This window comes from Sinocyclocheilus anshuiensis, unplaced genomic scaffold (assembly GCF_001515605.1).
Source record: "Sinocyclocheilus anshuiensis isolate Anshui unplaced genomic scaffold, SAMN03320099.WGS_v1.1 scaffold112, whole genome shotgun sequence".
Lineage (NCBI taxonomy): Eukaryota > Metazoa > Chordata > Actinopteri > Cypriniformes > Cyprinidae > Sinocyclocheilus > Sinocyclocheilus anshuiensis.
Window position 1 is genome coordinate 2626786 of NW_015557175.1, and position 11862 is coordinate 2638647.

Here is an 11862-nt window from a genome sequence, read left to right on the forward strand (position 1 = left end):
AATGTTACAAAAACAATATATTTCAAATAAATGCTGTTCTTTTGAACTTTGTTCATCAAAGATTCCTTAAAATGATTTCTGATGGATTATGTAACACTCAGCTTTGCGTTACAGAAATAAATTACTTTTAAAATATATTCACATAAAATGGTTATTTTAAATTGTAGCCTAATAATATTTAACAATATTACTGTTTTTTTTAACAAATAAACACAGCCTTGGTGAGAATAAAATTGTTTTTTTAAATCACAGACCCCAAACTTTGTTTATATATAATTTAATATATTATAATATAATATAATAATAAATTGAATTATATATGTTTAAATATTTATATGATTTTTATGCACCAGACATAATGAAGTGGTGAAATAGTTACAGTATATACCTGGGAAAATACGTGGACGTCCTACTTCCCTATCGGTGCAGGTGCAGGTGTGGGCCACCCCGCCCCCTGCGCGAGTGACAGCAGCACAGATGCCCTTCACTGACACGAGGATGATCTGCTGCTGATCTGCGCCTGAGACTCCAGCTCTGCCATTCCTCCATCAAAACGTACTTTTTGATTAGTAATATGCATTGCTAAGAACTTCAAACACACTTTAAAGGTGATTTTTTTCAATATGTAGATTTTTTTGCACCCTCAGATTCCAGATTTTCAAATAGTTGTATCTCGGCCAAATATTTCAGAGAAAACGTCTAATCTCAGATCTAAATCTGTTTTGTGGTGTTTAGATGAATGTATAGCACCTGTACCTCGCAAATTATTTCCCAGTTACACTCCACTCTGATTGGACTGCTCGAATTGAAACTCTAGCCTGAGCTGTAATGGCTGCTGAGATTGATGTTTATTTTTCTTAAATGAGGGTGAAGACATACTCCCACAGAAACAAGGGTACTTGTAGATGTGTTCCTGTTTGTCGATTTATTTCTGTTGTTTTAGTTACTTTTATTTTTCAGTGTGAATGCATATCTGCCAATAGATGTTGAATGTTAGTTAAGGACGGCTAACGTTTGATGCAGGATTGCTGATATCTTGATTATTCATGTTGCAAAGACTTTTACAAAGTCCTTTTAAAAATTAGAAGCAAGCGTGTGGCATAGACAAATCCATACTGATAATTTTTAGACCGTTTTAAGTGCGAGTCTATTAACACACTACTGTTCAAATGATTGGGTTGAGTAAGATTTTTTTTTTTTAAGAAGGAAATTAATACTTTTACTCAGCAAGAATGTATTAAATTGATCAAAATTAACAGTAAAGACTTTTTTCTATCTTTTAAACCTAAGAATGTAAAAATGTATCACGTTTCCACAAAAATATTAAGCACCAAAACAGTTTTCAACATTGACCAAATCAGCATATTGATCAGCATAAGGATCATGTGACACTGAAGACTGGAGTAATGGCTGCTGAAAATTCAGCTTTGTCATCACCGGAATAAATTACAGTATAAAATGGAAAACGGTCTTTTTAATTCCTAATAATATTTAACAATATTACTGTTTTTTTTAACAAATAAACACAGCCTTGGTGAGAATAAAATTGTTTTTTTAAATCACAGACCCCAAACTTTGTTTATATATAATTTAATATATTATAATATAATATAATAATAAATTGAATTATATATGTTTAAATATTTATATGATTTTTATGCACCAGACATAATGAAGTGGTGAAATAGTTACAGTATATACCTGGGAAAATACGTGGACGTCCTACTTCCCTATCGGTGCAGGTGCAGGTGTGGGCCACCCCGCCCCCTGCGCGAGTGACAGCAGCACAGATGCCCTTCACTGACACGAGGATGATCTGCTGCTGATCTGCGCCTGAGACTCCAGCTCTGCCATTCCTCCATCAGCACTGATACAACAGCACTTCTGCTGCTGCTGGACATCCAGACTGCAGTTCTGCTCAATAGCTGGAGATTATGTTCAGTGGACTTTTAAAGGAGGAGCCCATTCATGAACTCTCAGACTGTGGTGTGGAGCAGAGGAGAACAAAATACATCTGATCCAAGCTGTTCTAGCGTGCTGAAGATCGTGCTCTTTTAAACGGGACGGGGCTCTGAGAGAGAGAGACCATGGCTGGATGTTGCATGTCTGCGGAGGAGAAGGAACGACAGAGGATAAATCAGGAGATAGACAAACAACTGAGGAAAGACAAGAAAGACTCGCGTAGAGAACTCAAACTACTGCTGCTGGGTAAGACATGTGCTTCATAAACACGTGGAATAAGATGTTAAGATAAAACGTTTTACTAATAGATAGATAGACAAAACTGTACTTGCAGGTAATGTAATATTGCTAAATGAAAGGCCACTTAAGTGTACATAAATTAACTCATTATGTTTTAATCTTTTGTCATGCTTTAAAGAAGTACACATATTTTGATGTGCCAACTAACACGCTAAAGCACATGTAATGTACTTGATTATAATTTTAACTATATATTGAAATGTACTAAATTGTAACTTCAACATTACAAATGTGTAATTACAAATAAATTTAAATACATCACAAGGTTCAATAGAAATCACAATAAAGTATATATTAGTTTACCATAACTGCTTGTTAAACGGTTACACTTTAACGGTATTTCAGCAATAAAAATAATTATGTAATTATATATAAAGATGTACTTATGGCCTACTTAAGTGGGTCAAAAAACAACTAACTGCACTTAATATGAATATAAACTATAATACATTATCATTTCATTGCAAATAGCATACACTTAAGTATCTGAAATCATTTTACATTCAGTTCACACTTAAGTATATTATTTTAAAGTATGTCATTTCCTTAATAAGTAATTATGCTAATATCTATTTTATTTTACAAGGGAATGGATATAATACATCCACTGAAATGACTGAAAAAATGGCTGAAGTTAGAAAAGCTTTAGCCGTATTTGTTGATGAATGGCACATGGTTTGATGTTTTGGGGGGTCTCTACGTGTATGGATTTTTTAGAGAGAAATGAGTGTGGTTTAGCTGCTGTGGCACCGTTTTATGCAGCAGTTCCTGGCCGCACGGACACTGTCTCTGTTCTTACTATGCAAAAGCATGCAAAGCAGAACCTGCAGTGAACTCTAAACAAACTTTCCTCAACAGCACTCCCTCCCTCAACAGCACGCTAACAGCACACGCAGGAGAAAAGGCTTTGTCATATGCGTGCATGCATGTGGTTTGAGTGTCATTTACTTCTAACAGTTTAGTGGTTCATACACACGTGTGCAGAGTGTGTGAACTGAATCAGACTCCCAGTAGATTCATTATTACACGGACCACTTTAAGAGCTCGGCCCCCGAGACAGGCCGAACAGAAAGGTCAATATAAGCATCACGTTTATAATACACCTTTTAACTGTAACTGGTGAGCAATGCCTTGGTTTTCTTTATAAATGTCAAACATGAGAATGTTGTATAACGAGATGTTTTACAGTATGTAAAACTAAATTTGCATTGTGCTTTCGTGTGTGTAATTGGGATATCTTTGTGCTCAAAAAAGGACATAATTTCAGGTGTGACCAGTGCAAAACAATTACAGCCTTTATCGACATATTATATCAAAAATGTTTTTGTTCTTAGTAATATAAAACTCATTCTGTTCATCTGTTTGTGACAAAATACACACTACCTTCTAAAAACTATTGTTTGGAAACCTAAAAAATTAGATTTAGTAGCGTACATTTCTAGTCAAAGGTTTGGAATAATTATGATTTTTTTTTTTTTTTTGGTAAGTCACTTATGCTTACCAAGTCTGAGTTAATTGATGTGATCAAAAATATGTAATTATTACTTAATTAATACTCAATTATTATTAATAATGGCTTCTTACTATTATTATCGATGTTATAATATATAACAATAAGAAATGTTTCTTGAGCAGCAAATCATCATATTAGAATGATTTCTGAATGATCAGACTGGAGTAATGATGCTGAAAATTCAGCTTTGCATCACAGGAATAAATTCAATTTTACAGTATTTTACAATAGAAAACAGTTTTTTTAAATTGTAATAATATTTCACAATATTTCTGTTTTTACTGTATTTTTTTCAAAGAAATGCAGCCTTGCTGAGCATAAGAGACTTCTTTCAAAAACAAAATAATCTATTTATTCTATAATTAAATATATTTTTGTATGTCGCCATAATTATTTTTTATAAATAATTCATTATATTTCCACATGTGAAAGTGACTACAAGTCACTGTGGCTTTTGTTTACTTATTATACAAAAAAAATATATAATAATTTATTTTTATTTTTATTTTTTATCATAATCTGTGATCATCTACATTGTAAACCTCCTAGTTGAATAAACATCATGGTGAAATGCATTTCTGTGACTTTCAATTGAACTTTATTATGAAGCTGATAACGTAAATCTCTTGGTTTCGGATTGAACTCATTCAAATCTGGTCATTTTCATTTGTGTAAAAAATCGCAATGTCGCTAGGATATTCTCAAGATGCTAATGCATGCAAAGTGGAGAATGGTTGAATAGAAAATGGCCCACAGAAGAAATTTTAATTTCAAATTTGAAATCCCAAAAGTTGGACCCACACCTTCTGATGACGAGTTAACTCAGAAAATCTAGTGTCTATAAATATGTTTTACCAGCCAAAATTGTATTATTACATAACAAAATATATTTTAAATGTGATTGACTGCAAAAATGTTAATTAATTAATTAATTAATTAATTAAGGCTTTATTGCTTAATGTCTGATGATAAATTTTAATGTAAAATTCACAAAGTGTCTGAGCTTTTCTTCAGTTGCAGTTTGCGATTCAGATTTACATTTTAATCCATTGGAATTTAAATATAAATGTAATGGCTGAAAAAAATTTCCTCTATACTGCAGCAGTCGGCAAGGACAATTTTACTCGCATTTGACACTTAACGAGTGTTAATTTTGAAACCCTGGCCCTAGCTTTTCTGTTAAATGGCTGATAAAAAAAATCAGTCAACTTTGAATTGAATCAACTTTGAAGAAAAACGTGTTCTGAAGCTGACGACACTGAAGGAAATATGAACTATGAATGAGCCCTATAACGTTTTATGTAATGCGTCTAAGCACTGTCTGACTGATGTACTCACTACACTACAGCAGTACACACTAACAAACAGTGTGTGTTACACATGAGCCATCCAGAAAGTGAACTTCTCTCAGACAGCTGTAAAAGAGGCCAGCGCGTCTGTCGTTCACTTCCAGCTGAAAACATGCCTTATTAATGTACATCGTGCCTCATTGTCTGACTGCAGAGAGCATTATTGTGAAATCTTAGTATGTTCAAGAAACATGTGGCTGTAAGGCATTCTCTCGAGAGTTAAGTCAGTAAATCAACCTCAGAAGTCTCAATTTACCCTAAATCTGACTCGAAATATACATACAAAGACTGCATTCAGTCGAATCATAATGCCCCTGCTCTGAAAAAAATGAAATATGATTTTAAGTGAGTGTCTGGTGAAGTTGTGCATTTGCTTTAACACATGAAGTAGGCTGAATAATGGCTTTAGTGTGGAGACTCTCACTCCACTCAGGGACTGTTTATTGGCCAAGGGTAAGACAGATATTCTGCCACACGGCACTTTAAACAAAACTCACTGAAACACATCCCTCCTCAACCTCTTTCTCCTCTCGGCTCTATCTTTCACCCCTCTGTCTTCTCTGATTTCTGAGTCTCTCTGCTGGATGAAATGACTGCAATTATTGGTATTATTTTTCTCAAGTATACATTTTCATTTCATGTTTGACTCTGCAACTCAGTTATATAGGACTGCTCAAAGCTGGCATGAATGCATTTACACTGCAGTGTGTGTGTGTGTGTGTGTGTGTGTATTAGGGCTGTCAAGCAATTAACATTTGTAATCTAATGAATTATTTCATGATTTGAAGATTAGTTAATCTATTTAATCACAAACGAATCACCCAAAAGATCATTTAAAGTCTTCATCGGGTTAAATGAGATAAGCATTGAGTAGACATTACAAAAAAAAATATGCTTTAATAAATTCTAAGTTGAGTCAAAATATTTTTTATACTCATAATCTTAATTATGGCTACACTGTGGGCATAACATAGCTTTCAGAAGCTGCACCTGAAGTGGCATTTGGGTATAATTGCAAAGACTGTTCAAAGTTGGCATGAATGCATTTACACTATTGCATTTAGATGCATTTACACTGCAATTAGAATTGCATAAATAATGCTATGAGATTAATGGGTTTTAAAAGGGCATTACTAGGTTTTAAAAAAAGAAATTGAATATTGAAAGATTTAAATTATTATTATTGTTTTTTATTGAAGCCCCCCCCCCCTACTTTAGTAGCCCACCTTTATGCAATTAATTTAAATCTAGAGTTTGTAATTTTACCAAACAGAATTGCAGAACACACTTGCATCTTCCATTGGTCAGAAAATCAAATAGCCACGCCCCAAACTCATGCCATTGGTTGAGCCAGTGTTGTTGTGTCTGTGATTTGGATGATCAAGCAAACAGCAATGTTTTGTTAGTGCCTCATAGTACGCTTTTCAGGGAATCAGCCTAAAATAATATGGAATATGAGAAATAAAAAATACATGCATAATACCAGAATGAGAAAATACAGTAGTTCAGAATGGTTTTAGATGGAGTGTAGCATGTCATGCTGCAGGCATGCACATATATTCCTCTCTCCTCGGTATATTCACTGTGACATTCGAGCATTTGAAATGATCCTCAGCCATGTACATCTTACAGCTGTCCTGAGTAAAGACACAGCAGCTGGAGAATATAAACACAACTCTGGCAAGCCGCTCGTTCAGTCTGTCGAACATAATCGTTTCAGTCTTGTCTTGCTACAGTAGCCAAACACTAAACAGATTAACTTTTTGTTCATCTCTGGGGGAAAATATTACAAATGAGAAGCAGCTAGATTCACCCAACCGTTTGAGTTATTTAATCAAAGCCACAAAACCAGAGAACAAGCCATTACAGTTTCTCATGCATTTCAAAGAATGTTTTGAAGCATAAAGGTAGTTTATTTTGGAGTTGGTATGGTATTATCGGTACTGATACCAGTTATCGATTGATGGTAATGATTTCAAAGTGGACAATTTTTTTATATACTGTTCAAAAGTTAGTAGTAAGATTTTGTGATGTTTTTGAAATAAGTCTCTTCTGCTTACCAATGCGCCATTTATTTGATCAAAAATGCTGTAAAACAGTAATATTATGAAATGTTATTACAATTTAAAATATCCGTTTTCTATTTTAATAAAGTTTAAAATGTCATTTCTTCCTGTGAATTTTCAGCATCATTACTCCAGTCTTCAGTGTCACATGATCCTTCAGATATCATTGTAATATGCTGATTTGCTGCTCAAGAAACATTTCTTATTATTATCAATGTTGAAAAGAGTTGTGCTGTAGAAACATTTTTTCACGATTCTTTGATGAATACAAAAGTTCAAAAGAACAGCATTTATTCAAAATAGACATTTTTAACATTATAAATGTCTTTACTGTGACTTTTTAATCAGTTTAATGTGTCCTTTCTGGATAAAAGTATTAATTTCCTTAAAAAAAAAATATTTGAACTGAAAGACAGAACTTGCAGTGGTATATTGATATACAAATGTACATGGCATATTCATAACCCATGGTAATTTGTCCAAAAAACATGGTAATACAACAGTACTTTTTAGTTAGTGCAGAAGCTGAAGGATGTATTTGTCTTTTCTCTCTTGTAGGCACAGGTGAGAGTGGCAAGAGTACGTTCATTAAACAGATGAGGATCATTCATGGCTCGGGTTATACTGATGAAGATAAGAAAGGCTTCATTAAGCTCGTCCACCAGAATGTGATCAGCGCCATGCAGTCCATGGTCAGAGCTATGGACATGCTGAAGATCGCGTATGCTAACTCAGACAACCAGGTACCGCACACACACACACACACACACACACATGCAAGTTTGGAAACCATAGATACACATGCTAAATTTCAGCTTTCTTGACCACACCTTAGCAGTTTTTGCCATGCATTTCTGTTCTGGGGTTACAAAAGTACAAATGTACCTATTATAGCGCCGGCTATTGTTGAAAGGATGGGCGTGTGTGTGCCTAAATAGTGGGTTGAATTTGACACCATCCTACCACGTCTTTTTGGTTTTCAGAAAAGTAAATCAGAAAAATAATGTTCCCATTCTTTGCTGCCAGGAATCCTAAAAATCTGCCAGTGAAACAATATACTTTTGTTTTCAAGATAATATACAACATTCACTATCTGAACTCAAGTCTTATTGTCGAATTCAATTTTGCCTCTTGTTTAAAGGATGCTTGGATGCCTTTACTGGAATTCATTTTGGTCTTTCCATATTTGATAATAAATTGGTTAATAAATGTAGTTTTGTTAAACGTCATAATGGTGTTTTTTTATGTTCACCTGTTTATTTCCTTCCAGAAGGTTTTACGTTCTGTTTATACGCTCTGCTCCACTTTCATTAATTGGCTGTTTTCTGCACTCTGGCTCTTGACCACACACTCTCATTGGTCCCCTGGGGAGATGCTGGTCAATCCTGATTGGCTGTGCTTGTCATTGCAGGCTAATGGTACACTGGTGAATGATATTGAGGTGGATAAGATCATGAGTTTGGACGAGGCCCAAGTCAACGCCATCCGGAGTCTATGGAACGACACTGGGATTCAGGAATGCTACGACCGCCGCAGAGAGTACCAGCTAACCGACTCTGCCAAATAGTCAGTCTTGTCCTTTTCAAACACTTAAAAAGCTATAATCACTGCATTTTTGACATGTGATTTTGGTTTGGTCATATATGTTGCTGGGAACTCTGCAGACCCTTGTTGAAAAAAACGTGGCGTACTTTTTAAAAGAGTACTTATTATGGAAATAATATACTTTCAAATAATATACTTAAGTGTGAATATAATGTTTTCAGATTTTTCAGTTTTGCAAATGGAATTATAGTTTAAATTTATATTAAAAGCAGTTAGTCGAACTTAAGAGTGTTTTGACCCTCTTAAGCAGGACATACACTGAACAAAATTATAAACGCAACACTTTTGTTTTTGCCCCCATTTTTCATGAGCTGAAAAATAAATTGTGCAGTTTTACTGTATTGAGGGGTCCGGGGGCGTCCGAAAACCAGTCAGTATCTGGTGTGACCACCATTTGCCTCACGCAGTGCAACACATCTCCTTCGCATAGAGTTGATCAGGTTGTTGATTGTGGCCTGTGGAATGTTGGTCCAAATGAACATTAAATTGGGCAACAGCTTTGGTGGACATTCCTGCAGTCAGCATGCCAATTGCACGCTCCCTCAAAACTTGCGACATCTGTGGCATTGTGCTGTGTGATAAAACTGCACATTTTAGAGTGGCCTTTTCTTGTGGCCAGCCTAAGGCACACCTGTGCAATAATCATGCTGTCTAATCAGCATCTTGATATGCCACACCTGTGAGGTGGATGGATTATCTCGGCAAAGGAGAAGTGCTCACTAACACAGATTTAGACAGATTTGTGAACAATATTTGAGAGAAATAGCCCTTTTGTGTACATAGAAAAAGTCTTAGATCTTTGAGTTCAGCTCATGAAAAATGGGGGCAAAAACAAAAGTGTTGCGTTTATAATTTTGTTCAGTATAAGTACATCTTTATATGTAATTTGATAATTACTTCTATTGTCTTTGAAATATGGTTAACCGAATGTACTGACAAACATTTATGCTAAACTAAAATATACTTTAATGTCATTTCTATTGAATCTTGTATGTCATGTATTTAAATATATTTTTAATTACACATTTATAATGATGAAGTTGCAATTTAGTGCATTTTTAAAATATATTAACTTTAAATGTCATATGAAATAATACTACGGTTAAAATTATAATCAAGTACATTACATGTGCTTTAGTATGTTAGGCGACACATCAAAATAAGTGTACTTCTTTAAAGCATGACAGGAGATTATTAAAACAATAATTTAAAATGTACTTTAAAGTGAAAATTTTTAATTTGAAATTATTTGAAAAAGTGTACTTAAGTGTGTGAAGAAACATAGTAATGAAAGTGAACTCTCTTTAAGGTACACTTAAGTGGTATTTTATTTCAATCATATTATATTACCTGCAAGTATCTTTTAAAAAAAATATATATACTTTTTGGATTTTAAGTACACAAGTGCACATTGAATGCAATTAAGTGCACTTATTTTTTCACAAGCGGAGGTCCAGTATTAGAAGTGTGTTTTGTCTAATCATATTAATTTCTTTAAATATCCAGCATATCTGTTAATGTGTGGTGTTGCGGTGTAAAACACTCTGTGTGCCACATGTATGTCCTCATAACTGCTGTAAAACCTGTTTCATCAGCTCTGCCCCTGACTTGACCACAGTATTTGTTTTCATCCGTAACAGCTACCTGAGTGATCTGGATCGGATTTCAGACGCTGAGTACGTCCCCACAGAGCAGGACATTCTGAGAGTCAGGGTTCCCACCACAGGTATCATCGAGTATCCCTTCGACCTGGAGAACGTCATCTTCAGGTGAGTCCACACCTGAGTTTCGTCATGCATCAGCACGCACAGGCAAATATACATTGCGCTGAAAGAGTTTTCAGGAGTGACCTTTTTTTTTTTAAAATGCATGTGCCAAATTCTTAGAAATTTACTCTTTGTACTTAAGTTGGTTTCATGATTTTGAGCAAGTTTTAAATAATTTTTAGTATCTAAGTAATGTGGTAAAAAACATTAGGTAAAAAGTAAAATAACTTAGTTCCTTACACATCGTAATCATTATTTTTTGTAAAGTTTGTAAAAAATATATTTAAAGGAAAAATATTTAACATATGAATTATTAATTCATAAATATTGTTAAGTTTTTGGGGAGTCACAATACACTATTTCACACCTTGCCTTGTCCTACAAAGGTCAAATTATTTGATATTTGAACAGACTTATTGACCGTTAGTCAAACTACATGATTTTAATTTGGCGGAAAAGTATTTGAAATATTTTCAAATATTTGTTTCACTGCTTAGGATTTAATAATAAAAGATTATGCTAAACTGCTTTAATAAGGTTTTCTTTTCAAGAATTTCAGTTTTTAAGAGGCTTTTTTTATTATGAAAAAAAAACGAACTTAATTTAAATTCAGAAATTAAAAACTTTCTCAGCATAAAAGATGTGCATTACAGTCACTGTATGTATAAATAGCATTTTTAATTGTATTAATGGTTTCATATTATTTAAAGATACTTTCATGTTTTGTTTTTAAATAAATTACACACATCTCAAACAGTATGTAAGAGCAATATTTCAGATTTTCATTATTTAAATGTATTATTATATTTACCTGTGTTAAGCAGACATTTAATGTCGAATATATGTCTTTTGTTCCTATTTTGCTCCAAAAATAATCGTAATCGAAACTGCAGTTTATCGAAAGGCAATAAAAAAGTTCTTTTAACACAAGTGGATTATACTGCAAGAAGATTGAAAGAAATATTAAACCTTTTGATTTCAATGAATTGTCACTATTAACTAACTATTAACTAGGACTTCATCCTCAAATAAACTCCTAATTTGCTGCTTATTAATAGTAAGGTAGTTGTTAAGTTTAGTTATGGGGTAATTAAGGGATATTTTAGATTAAGGTATCTAAAATATGGTCACACAGAATAAAACATTAAAGGGGTCATATGACGTTGCTAAAAAGAACATTATTTTGTGTATTTGGTGTAATGAAATGTGTTTATGCGGTTTAAGGGTCAAAAAACATTATTTTCCACATACTGTACATTATTGTTTCTCCTCTATGCCCCGCCTTTCTGAAACGCGTCGAT

General features: G+C 33.8%; 1 protein-coding gene across 1 annotated transcript in view; it reads left to right on the forward strand.

Moving 5' to 3' along the window:
- The first annotated feature begins 1700 nt into the window (after positions 1-1700).
- LOC107678467 (guanine nucleotide-binding protein subunit alpha-14-like) overlaps positions 1701-11862 on the forward strand; it is a 17140-nt gene continuing 6978 nt past the window's right edge. Inside the window, exons 1-4 of the mRNA XM_016473741.1 lie at positions 1701-2208; positions 7749-7933; positions 8602-8756; positions 10436-10564. Coding sequence (XP_016329227.1) covers positions 2088-2208; positions 7749-7933; positions 8602-8756; positions 10436-10564 — 590 coding nt within the window. The 5' untranslated portion in view covers positions 1701-2087. The remainder of the gene's footprint in view (positions 2209-7748; positions 7934-8601; positions 8757-10435; positions 10565-11862) is intronic.